The sequence below is a fragment of the Centrocercus urophasianus genome, unplaced genomic scaffold, assembly GCF_019232065.1.
Source record: "Centrocercus urophasianus isolate 14NV4802_14NV808 unplaced genomic scaffold, USGS_Curo_1.0 seq_11, whole genome shotgun sequence".
NCBI lineage: Eukaryota > Metazoa > Chordata > Aves > Galliformes > Phasianidae > Centrocercus > Centrocercus urophasianus.
In genome coordinates, this window is record NW_024884253.1 from 65,372,613 (window position 1) to 65,385,110 (window position 12,498).

General features: G+C 36.9%; 1 protein-coding gene across 7 annotated transcripts in view; it reads left to right on the plus strand.

The window, feature by feature from the left end:
* The window catches only part of COBL (cordon-bleu WH2 repeat protein), a 150,677-nt gene that overhangs the window by 75,603 nt on the left and 62,576 nt on the right, over positions 1–12,498 (plus strand). For all 7 annotated transcript variants that reach the window (XM_042839621.1, XM_042839622.1, XM_042839628.1 and 4 more), the window contains one exon: positions 2,393–2,587. In XM_042839621.1, coding sequence (XP_042695555.1) covers positions 2,393–2,587 — 195 coding nt within the window. The remainder of the gene's footprint in view (positions 1–2,392; positions 2,588–12,498) is intronic.

Genomic DNA, 12,498 nt, shown 5'->3' on the forward strand with positions numbered 1-12,498 from the left:
TGAGCTTGGTTTTCCCTCCACCTGTGGTACACCTTATGTTTTTGTCAGTAACCTGTATTTTTAATGCTGGGAGAGAAGCTGTTTCTTGTTTTATGTATCTTGTAAATATGTGAACAAAATTTCTCATCTTTGTGATGCAGTAAATAGGACCAAAGAATTAAAACATCACAAAATCATAGCCTGTAGACTTCAAAATGTTTTTGTAAGTATGTGGGAAATGGAGACTACTGCTTATTTCACCCTGTGAGCCCAGACATTTCTTCAGGAGAAAATAGAAGTTTATTTTGTAGAATGAGGTGCAATATGCACTGAGATGAACTTAAAACCTTGTAGGGTTAGATGAAATTGCTGTTTTTCCCACTGCCTGAGATACAGATCTAAGAAAGGAGCATGTTTCTTTATGAGATCTCTTCCAGTCTTTCAAACCCCACCTTCCACTTAGAGCTTTTTTGTTTTCTTTTGTTTAGGAACAGTGGATGATAGTAAGTTCAGAGAATAGTGATGAAAAAGACATGGTAAATACTGGTTTGATTCTTTAATAAAACTGTAGTTGATCAGAGCAGTCTGGTACCATGCATTGTTTGTGCTAAATACACAATTCTGGCATGAAGTCTGTGCAGCGTGCAAAATAAAAGGTAACAAAAAAGTCCAGATATTAGCCTGAAGTCACATCCATGGCAAATTCAGGATAGGATGCAAATGGGTTTGCTATCTGCATTACCACTTTCAGTTGCTTTCATGGGAATCTGCAAACACTGAATCTTACTAAGCAGTCAGGAACCTGTGTTATGTCTGTTTTTTCATTGCTTAAATTTTTTTTTTTAGCTTTTTATGCTTCATAAGTACTTCCTCAAAAGTACTATAATTAAATGAATTACCTTTTTGAGCTTGTTGCTCCACGTTTCTAACTTTTAGCTAAGATCAATGTGGATACATATCATATACGTATCATATATGATGTCATATATGTATCATATATATCATATAGCATACATATAACAATGTTGATACATATGGAAAGAAATTATCATACTATGTCATGAACAAATTCCTTGACAGTTACAGTCCTACAGAAATCACAGATATTCACCACAATAATAAAGCAACAGAGGCAGAACTCTTTTCAGCCCTTCCTGGACTAGAACTTAGGTTCAAAGAACTCGCTCTTCTATTTGGATAATGATGATATTTCTGGTGAGTTGTAGTTTCATGCCAGTGTTGGTCAGAATTCCACCTGAAAGCTTTACATGAGCTTTGCTCACTGAGTGGTGAGTTTTGCACATGCAGTACCATGTTCTGTGGTGATGAGAACAGCATTACCAACCACGGTCATCAACCTTCCTTTCCAGAGTAGGAATCCTACTCCAGCTCAGAGCTGGTTGATACTGTAATGGTTCTCAAAAACCATTTTTCAGAAATAACTGTCTCATAACTAAACTGAAAAGTATTTTTCTGTTTAGTATGGAAGCTTCTCCTAATAAGCATAGCAAAAAATGACTAACAGGTTTTGAGAGAAACGTGAAAGATCTTAATTAGCAAGTTCAGAAATATGATTTTAAAGTTGAGTTAAAGCGTAAAACTAAAAAAAAATCAAAATTTTCTTTCAATCTCAGTTCCTGATCTTCTCCTGTTAGATTTACTACTGTATGACTGCACGTATTTCTGAATGAATGTTAACATAAAAATGTATAAAGCTCTTGTTCAGAAATCAGTGAAAATTATTCCCTTGATTATAATAAGTTTTGAATGAGAACTGAAGTAATTTTTAACATAAAGAAATACTGAAATAGTTTCTGCTTTTCTTCTGAGCATGTTTAGATGCAGTATGGTGTCTGTCAGTGGAACTTCTTTTGAGCATATTCATTGATTGGTGTCAGTAGATTGTAAATGTTTACACTTGATTATGCATATAAATTGAAAATAGTTTTATGGTAGCAGAGTTTCTTTTATGTAAATCTGTGGAGAACTAGTAATAAAAGCCTGGGATTCAGGCAGCATACAATTAATACAGCATTCTCAATTAAGAGTAAAGGTTGCTTTTAGATATGTGTGTTACTTGTAATTCAAATATAACTGAAAACATGTTTAGATGACCATATCTATGTGGCGCATTTTAAATAGCAAACAGTGGCAATATTCCCATCATCTGTAACATAATATTGCAGTAGGTGCTTGTAGTGCCTTCTGACATTCATACTGCTTGTAGGCTTTGTTCCAGTTGACCTTTAGAAGTGTCCAAAAGTTACAGTTTGCAGTTCAACAAGTTTGGCAGATGAACATACGTGACTATTCGTATTGTTTTAAACGGTAACCAGATGTGTGTTGTTTTTCTTCTTTCTCTCCCACTGTTTTTAAAAAGTGATGTTAATCCAAAATGTTAATCCGTTCACAGGGTTTTTCCACAGCACCAAACTCCCCTTCAGTGAATTCGCGTTCCAGTACCTTGGGTCCATCGCTGTCCCTTGGTAATATCTCAGGAATGACAGCAAACCCAGAAGTGAAAAAGCGCAGAGCACCTCCTCCACCAGTTTTGACACCTCCGTTGCAGAATATGGAGATGAGCGGACAGGAGAAGACAACAGTACAGGTAACAGGGACACCACAGAAATTGAATTCTTTGCTGAATATGCTGGCTACCATCAGTTCGTTCATCTCATCTAAAGTCATTCATAGACATTTTGACAAACCACTAAGTACTGCACACTGAAACTATTGATCTTAGAAAATAAAATCGTTAAAAGTCTTGGAGTTTTGTACATATTTACTGGGCTTTCTTGAGACTGCCCCAAGCTTTTATATTTAATTTACCAATATTTCTAAATGGGAAAAGTTTTGTGAAGCATTATTATACTGAAAGAAGGAGAGAGAATAAAAAATAAGAATAGAAAAGCTGGTAATTATATAGAGTGGCTAGGTATTATTGGCCGGGATAGTTTTGGAAATTAGGTGAGTGAAAATCCTAGTGAAAATCCTCTTTTCCTCAGATACTGGTCAAGATGGTGCCTACATCCTTGTTTCTTATGCTGGATACCAGAAGATCTACCCTGTTTTCATAGTTGTGCCATGTGGTCTGTTAAAACAATGCAGTGTTTTAAAAAGGATTGCTGTTCCATGACATAGTCAGCTTGAATTAAATAGAAATTGAGGAGAAAAGCCTTTCTGAGGACCTAACCCTTTGAAAAAAATGGTGTTTAGTGGAAAGGACTTATTAAACATGCATAAGCACAGTAAGATTTTTGCATCCAGCATTAAAAACAGCATTCTAAATGTGAACTGTGAAAGTCTAGATATATCTAGACATATTCCACTAAATAAGAATGCAAGGAGCCAATACTTTCAAGGTCATGTAATGGGACTGGCTTTGTCTACTTCGGGCTTGTCTTATCTATAGCAGTTTTATCTTTGGAAAGTGAACTGTTAGTCTAAAATGGAGTCTGGAAGGAATCTTTAAGTTCAGTGCCATTGATGAGGAGGAGTCTAATGCTCAGTCTCACTCCTTGCCACTCTTGTATTTGCTTATGTTGAACACACCTTGAGTGCCTTCTCCAATGAATCATTGTGTGAGTTAACTTGGTAAAGAATCATGGGATCTTATTTTCCAATGCTTACATTAGGCAAAAGTGTGATTGCTGGGACATGAAAATGCTTCATCTTTCAAAACATGTAACAGTCCTTTTGCAGACATGGCTCAAGAGAAACAATTATATTGAGACTTTGGTGCACTTTCTTGTTTTAAGTTTCCTTTTTCCTTGTTTTCCTTTTGAAATTCCTATTGTAGGTACTGTGATGAGGTTTCTTGTGTCCCCTGGATTTAAGTGTTCACTGTGATTAAGATAAATAGGTGTTTTTCTATGAAAATGTTATGGCACTTCAAACGCTTAAAAATTTTAAAGTAAGCACATTATTCTGCTATTATCTTAGGCTTATTTGCATGTAGTGTGGCACTGACATTTTGCATTCTTTTGGACAAAACCAGTCAGAAGCTAATCTCTTTTTAATACTAGCATTTGTATTTTCAGCATTGTTATAGATACTATAAGTGTTGGATTTCTGAAACCACTTGGAAAAAAAAGTATTTGTCAAAAATAGCATGCAGTTCTGTCAATTTCAAATTCTTATAGTCTAAAGGAAAAGCTGTGTTGAAGGAAAAGAGGTGAAGTTTGCATCAGAAGATATTCCACTGAGAATTTTGGGCAATACAAGTGTCTTGTCGAGCTAACAGCTAACAGTAGCCAGTGAATAGTATGGTAAGAAGTATAACACAGTTGCTAGAGTTACTTTGCCTGCATTTCTGGGGGGTAGCAGACATCTTTATGAAAACAATTGCCCATGTCAAAACTGGATTTGTGCTCCTGAAGCTCCTACACTGACAGTGGTTCACAGGCTTCACTGTTGTAGTTCAAACAAGAATGTATGGAGTACAGTTGAAATGGAGCACAAGTTCCATGAAGCAATCAAAAACTGAGGGAAGAGATTAGTTATGTATTATGTGGGAAGGCAGCAACAGAAATATCGTTTATATGAATGCCCAAATAGTTCTTTCTTATCTACGTGCAGACTATCCAGTTTGCTGTGAATATAGAGTAAAAAATCTCAGGGTGTAAGTTTATTTCTTTAGTTTATGGGAAAGAATTAGCACTGATCTCTTTTTTTTTCAGGGAAGGACGTCAATTCCTTATTAATGGACTTCCTTCCATAAAAAGATAAGATGTTTGTTTAGAAAACTTTATTTATGTGCAACTGTTACTAACAGGAAGATCCTGCAAAGGGGGAACGTGTTTATTTCCAGTGAAACTAGCACATTAATAGAAAATGAAAACAGTGGTGTTCTGAACTTTCAGAAGCATTTTTCTTTTCAAACTGTCTCCTTCCATAAAGCTGTATAGAAAAGCAAATACTGTAGCTGTTATGGAGACATGCAGTTTGACTTTCCAACCCAACAAGCACATTATTTTTAACCCATTGTTGAGCTCTAGGGCATTCCATTTTCTTTACAGTGTAGATGTTGCTTTTAGGAATATACATCTTGTCTCCCTGCCTAGTAATTATAACCAGAAATTTCCATGTGTATGAAGAGATCAGAGATGTTTAGGCTTTTAAATTTACATTTTTTCTGCTCATTTTTCTGGGTAGGTGAGTCACTGCATATAATCATACTATAGTGCAAGTTTTGTTTCTGTGGAACTTGCAGTAATTTACCTCCTTCTGGGTAAGACCCCCGCAGTAACTCTAATTATCTTATAGTGTAGCATAATTAGTTTTGCTATTCCATGTTTAGTTTTCTTATTTCAGTGTCTGCTGTAAGGTACTGTTTCCTCTGTAACTGTTTTAAATCTCTTCTAGCAAGTATTCATTTCACTTTAGATGACAGTTGAACAGTGTTTCAGAGTGTGCTGAGCATGCACCAACTATTTTGCATGGGCAGGCAGACTCAAAGAAAGAAGCACATAGATTTTTTCATTAGAAAGTATTCTCTTTTTGAAAACATCCCCAGAGCGTTGCAATTTAGAATGATGGGAAGCCATGTGAAAAAGTATTTTTTGAAAGATCAAGATATGGTAATATTTCCAATAGGAAATCCAAAAAACTAAGATGCCTTGCTTGTAGAAGCAAGGAAATCCTTTCCTTGGTAAGTTGCAACTTGGAGCATGCACTGTTCAGATATGTAGAATAGTAGTGTATGGAGTGAACAAAAGATGAAACTCCTTTACAAACATTCTCTGTCCACTGTCCCAGCATTTTCAAGGATGTGCTAGCAAAACCTGGGGTCACCTTATGGTAGGCAGAGTATAAAATGAGTCACCAACAGAAAAAGCACACATCATTTAGACAAAACATATGAGAGAAAATCTGTGTGAGTAGAGCATTGGAGAGTACATGGAGAGAAGCTGTACATGAAATCTGACAATTAAGCACATCTGATTCAGTGACCTTACTTAAAAAGAGAAAGAAGTATAGTTCAAATCATTTCTTGGAAGAGTTGTACAACTGAGTATTTAAATCTTTTGGAGATGGAGAGTATTATACACTGGCAAAATAAAGTTTATGGGAATAATTACCTTTTTTAATGTCTATGGAAAAGCGAAGAAATCGGAGTGAAGGGAGATGATAAATAAGGCCCGAGGGGCTTTCTGTAAGAGCCTTTTCTATGAAATGGAGTGGTTTGTTCCAAGCAAAATCATGAGGCTTTTTGGAGACAACTTCAGAGTTAGAAGAGGGCTCTTCAGTGCTTCCATCTTTTTAATAGCTTTAATGTCAGAAGCCAGAAAACACAATTTGTAGATTGTGACAAAGGAGCTGTGTGCTGATTCAGCTGCTGGGATTTTCAGAATCAGAAGTCTTTCATGTTGCATGTAGATATAAAGCATGTAAGTTTTGCTATTAGCCAGTCAAATTCCTGTACTGCATGGAAGAGTGGGACAGTATGACAGGCACAAATATTCTAACGTTTGTTTTGTAGTTTTTAATTTCAGTTTCAATGTTACAAGACAGTCAGTTTAAATAAAAATTGTGTCATTGGCTTTTATTGCAGGTGTAAAAATAGCCTCACATTTTCAGAAGGCACTAAAAATGAAATTTTCAGGTTTTTTCAATGTTTACATGATTTCTTGGGGGTTGTTACAAACAAACAACCTTGACATTCTGTGGATTTTGCTGTGCTTCTTATGTTCCTCTTTATTAAAATCTCAAGCTTGGATTGCTGAGGACAGTTGCTGACTCGTTATTTTTGGTCTTACCTTTAGAGCAGACTGCTTGCCCCCAGTGTTTTATCAAGTATCTATTACCAAAAATAGCTGATTTGTTGAAGAGGCTTACTCACATGAACAAAAGGCTTTCTCAAAGCATTTAATAGCAAGTTTTCTTTTCTCTGCCTAGACATTAGATTGGTCAAAATGAACTGAAGGCAGAGAGAACAAAACCGGCCATCAATATCTTGAGAAAGCCTTTTGTTCATGTGAGTAAGCCACTTGAAGAAAATCAGCTATTTTTACTATCTTCGTTAAAAATTTCTACTGACCATCACATAAGGGTGTTTTGTTGTTTTTATTTATTTATTTTTGGGAGTATTCCTGTTCTTTTGTGGGTGGCACCTGCCTCATACAGCATGTATTCCACTGTTCCAGCCCATCTTGCACTTGGAATAGTTGTGATTCCAGCAGCATTCAACAAGAGGAGTGCCACTGAACTAGCAGGCCCCTGGGTTAGGCCTTGAGAAGCATTTTCATGACTTTGGTAGTGATGCCTTTCTCACAGGAGAAGTTGTGTTACAGTACTGTTCATCCTTTTCAGTATAAAACAGTGTAAATAGAATACTTCAGTTATTGAAAGATGCATACTCTCTGATTTATTGAGGATATTAGGAACGTGTCAAAAGAATGATACTCTAATGACCTGTTGAAAGCCACTGAATTTATATCTATCTGCAGACAACCCTGAAATACTTCAAATCACATGATTACAGTGTGTAGTGAAAACATACATAAGGTTTGTTCTGACAGACAGAGCCACAGAATTTTTGAGTAGTGAAGGTGAAGGAAAGGTATTAAAGGAAACCTATGAATGAAATTATACCGAAATAATAATTAACATACAGCATAATTATTAAACCATAAACTCATTTCCACTCTGTCCTTGAATTTGTAGTTGTCAGATTTCCCATATACGTGTGCATACTACAGTTATGAACTTGGAAGCCACTTGCAATGATGACTCATTATCTTTCTTAAGAGTAAAATACATTTTAGAACAGTGGCCAAGATTTCAGAAACAGTTCTCTGCTGTTCATAATTAGGAAGCTCAGTTTGTAGCTTGATGTTTTCCACTTCTAAGATGTCAGAAGTTACGTCTGGTTGCCCAGCAACTCATTATCTGTCCACTGGGATTTTAATATCATATTATTTTTCATTTTATCACCTTCTGTTGCAAAATTTGAATCAAGATTGTAAATATGAACATCTGAGCGTTCTTCCACTCATGTTCCTCCTCAGCATACTCTCATTTTTTTTGCATAGATATCTTTCTTGCTCATTTCCATGGTGTGGTTACCGCTCTTCCATTTCCCTTTTATGTAATCTGAGGGCACAGATGTTTGGCTTCTGACTGCAAGGATAATCTTGATTGGTTTGAAATCATACTGTTACTGCTATTCACGTCAGGTTTTCAAAATGATATATTTCCATGTGGCTGCAAATTAGACCCTAAGGCAGTGGATACAGGCACTGTAGGACAGTGTGGAATAAGGTACATTTATAGTATGCAAGGCTGTGTCATTAAAGAGGCCATCAGTAGAGCTTTCCATCTCTCTGCTGCATAAGTTAAAGTTTCTTGAATCTGCTTTGTCCCTGTGTACTTTGTATCAGTTTGGCATTTAAATTAGCAATAATATTCCTGCAGTGGGCCTCGCTTCTGGGAAGCACTAAGTGCTTAGCAAGGAGCCTGTGTTTGTGCCTTTTTTTCTTATGCGTTTCCTTCGACTATCAGAAGGATCATTTTATGGGAGAGGCACGGTACCACCAGGCATTGCAATTGCGACTCTGTTCCTCAATTTCACAACTGAATGAGAACAACCACTGCAGACTCGTTTGTGCATCTGCTCCCATTCATTACTGTGAAAACTTCTCTCCAACTAGAGCTCTGTGTTCTGAGAGGAGGAGACTCAAATCTGTTTATATTTACTGAGGTGGTCCTATTTTTGCTCAAGTGATTATAGTCATAACTACATGAGGGTAACAGAGGGAAGAGAAGGGGTTTTTGTTGGTTTTGTTGTTTAGTTCTTTTTTCTTTATTTTTCTTTTTTTTTTTTTTTTTTTTTTGTATTGAGCAGAATACCGTTCTGCTGTAGGTATTTTTGTCCCTTTTGAATTACATTTTTTTCTGTATTTCAACATAGAGTGAAAGGTAATGAGCAGTTCATAGTGGAGACTATGTGACAGTTGTATTCTTTGTTAGTAAGGAGCCTATTATTCAACAAGAGGGTGGACGGACTCCGATCAGTTATCTCCCTTCCACAGGTTACACCTAAGTCAAAAATGTCTGCTTGAAGTCAACAAGATATGAGTGTATGGTTTTTTTTAATGATCTTTCAGAGAGGAAGGGAGGTTTCTTTTGACTCAGAGGTCTTCTGGGTGAGGACTTTGCAACCTTTCTCTTATGACACATTTCCTTTCCCCTTAAGTGTTCTGTGAATGTGGTTATTTTTTCTTTTTTTTTTTGTGTGTGTGTGAGGAATCTCAAAAAAAAAAAAGAGTCTCCTGTAAGAAAAACAGATACATGTTGCATGCTCTGAGAAAGGATGCAGTGAATCAATTTCTGCACTAGGAAAAATCTGTTTATCAAAATGTGTCCTTTAGCTCTACAAAATATTGCATCTTGTAGATCGCTTGTCAGTTTTCAGTAAGTTCTCTGCGGATAAGAAAGCAAGGTTTGTTCCAAAGAGGAAGGGGAGCACAGTTTATTTATTTATTTTAATCGTTGATGAAAAGAAATTTGATGACTGGATTTGTACCTCTTTTTGTTTTGTTTGTTTCTTCTACTTTGGTATTCATTTTATGCATTAAGAAGACCTGATACGTGAATGGTGCATGTTATTTTTAAAGTTCCATAGTCCTTTTTGACTGAGGACATCAAGAGTGCTAGATTATAGATGCCACTGATGTTGGTGGCCAATATCTTAGAACCCTTAGGCGGTTTGTGGGATTCCTCAGCAGTATTCTGTGATGAAGATTAGGATATTGAATCTGCCTAAAAGATGTTTAGTTTCTTGGAAACAGTGTTTAGATGCCCAAGGTTATGTAAGCATACATAAAGAACACTTTTTTGTGTATGGTGAACAGGTAATCAAGGATGTATAGAGGTCTTTTTATAGTTCAGAAATAAACCTAATACTACTTACCAGAGTTCTTGAGTGGTGTATTACAACTGCTAAGAAAACTTGCTAAATCATCCTCTTTTCCCAATTGTTGTATTTTAGTACAGTGCTGTACAATGCCAAAGACTCCTTACACAATTTGCATGAGTCAGTGTTTTGATAGGGTCACAGTGTGATTGAGTCTACCTCCATGTATTGATGTGAATAGATAGATAATTAATAGAGAACTCTACTCGTAATGGAAGTTCTGTCTACAAGGGGCTGCTCTGAAAGTAACAGCTCCTATTTTATGATGTTGGCCCATGACATCAGAGGCTGTGACATCAGAGGTTATATGGCAGTAGAGGCTGAACCTTCCTGCTAGGATTTCATTACCTTTTGTTACTGTGTAACAGATGGCAGCAGAGTGGCAGTCTTACATATGTCATCTGATGTATGTATGAAGCAAAGGCATGTCACTGAATTTGATACATAGTGCATTTCAGAAGTGGCAACAGTGACTTGAAAGACAAACTTCATTGTTCCAGATGGCCACACAAAACTGTCACGCCACAAAATGTGGAGCATCTCAAGCAGCTCATCCATGCAGATCAGCAGATTATGATTAAGAAACTGTACAGAGCTGAATACTGGCTTCAGTGTATTGGAAACAATAGTTGCTACATTGGAATATCACAAATTTAGCACTAGATGGGTCTCAAGAATGCTTATGCAGGATCTGAAAGAGCACTGCATACAAGTTCGTCAGGACCTGTTGGAACAGTAGTATGAGGCTGAAGAGACAGCTTCCAGGGTCGCATTATTACCAGTGACAAGACATGGTGTCACCACTGCAAGCCAGACTCTAATTGCAATCCATGGTGTGAAGACGTGAATTCTGCATTGAAGAAAAAGATCAAGATGCAGCCCTCAGTGGGTACGGTGATATGCGCTTGTCATTTGGATAGGAAAGAGGTGATCCTTTTGGATTTCCAGTCAAACAAACCATCAGCTGTCTGCTACATCACAGCACTGACTAAGCTGACAAAGAGTCGGGACTGAGATGAAAACCTTTCTCATGCAAAATGATAACAGCTGGCCACATAAGAGTTCAAAGACCATGGAGCATATTGCCATATCCACATTAGTTTGGATTTGGTGCCTTCCAACTTCCATCTGTTTGGATGGACTGGTGAAGGATGGACTGCATGGGCAGTCCTAGCAACTGTGCTGTCCTAGAAGCTGTGAAACAGTGGGTCACCTCCACTGGTGCAGGTTTTTACAAGTGTGGCATTCAGGCTCTTATTCATTGCTGGCAAAAATACATAGGTAAATAGTGGTGGCTATGTTGAAAGACAGTGTTTTGTAGCTGACAGTTTGCTCTATCAGAGCTATTGTGCTCTTTATATCTGTTGTAGTTCCCATGGAAATAATTGGGAGGCATTACATTCAGAGCTAACTATGTATTTCTCTGTATTTCACAATAAATTCATGTAGAAAATACTATTTTAAATATTGTAGGCTGCAAATATTTTATGGTAATTAGAAGACTTTTCATTGGGCTTTTAGTATCTCTTGTTTTGGGACTTCTATTTCAGCCATCCTGTCTGAAATTTTATTTAGGAGCTTATTAACTTTGTGCATTTCAGTTGATTCTGAGAGTTCATGTGTGTGATTGATTCTTTTTCCTTAGCTCAATGAGCAGATGAAATTCTTTATAAATTAGTATGATGTAAATGAGAGAAAAAAACACTCCAGTTTTCCCCAGTAGCTTGTAAAGTGGTCTTTTGTGGGGTAGCAAGCAATTAGGAAGATCTTAGGTTCATAACACATAGTTCTGTGAAAATGTCACCTCAAAACTCAATAGCAATGAAATAAAGTCAAATGCAGAGTATTTTAGGAGAGAAAAAGAAGATAAAAGAAGTTGTCATTCTACTCTATTGTGGTTCTTTTTATGCCATCTTGAATACTAGTAGTGCTGCTTCCCAGAAAGAATAGAAGGCTTCCTGGAAGGGCATCAATTGCGATCAGAGGTGTGGACTAGATTAATACAAGGACAGCTGTGCAACTTAAGTAAGCTGTTTTTTTATCTTGAAAGAGTGGTATGAGGACTACGAATAGAAATTTGACTGTTCAGCTATTCAGCCAGCAATTACAAGAGCAGGCGGACATCATCTGAAGCTGATAGAAGGCAAACCGTGTAAAACCAAAGAATATGGTTGTTCATGCAAGTAGTAGAGCTGCTTGCCAAGGGTTGATGTGAGTGTGAAGAATTTATGTGGGCTCAAAAGGAAACTAATGAAATCCTGCAAGAAAGAAAAATCTGTTCAGAATTTTTAAATAGAAATCACAGCAGGAGGTAACTAGCTGTAGAGGCTGGTGATTGCAAAACATCAGTGGGAAGGAACATACCTTTTTTCCTACCCTCTTGTAAGTATTTGCTACAGAATCTTGATCTAATCCACTACAGCTCTTTTAGGAGAAAATTGAAGAAGTTCTAACCTAGATATTTGACCCATGTAATCTGGTAGCAGTCTGGAAAAGTCATAGGTAATAGTTGCACTGAAATCACTAGATTGTCTTATCACTGATTTTTTTGATTACTAGGCAGCATGTCTCTTGTGAAATGCAGAAACAGCTGTATGTTATTC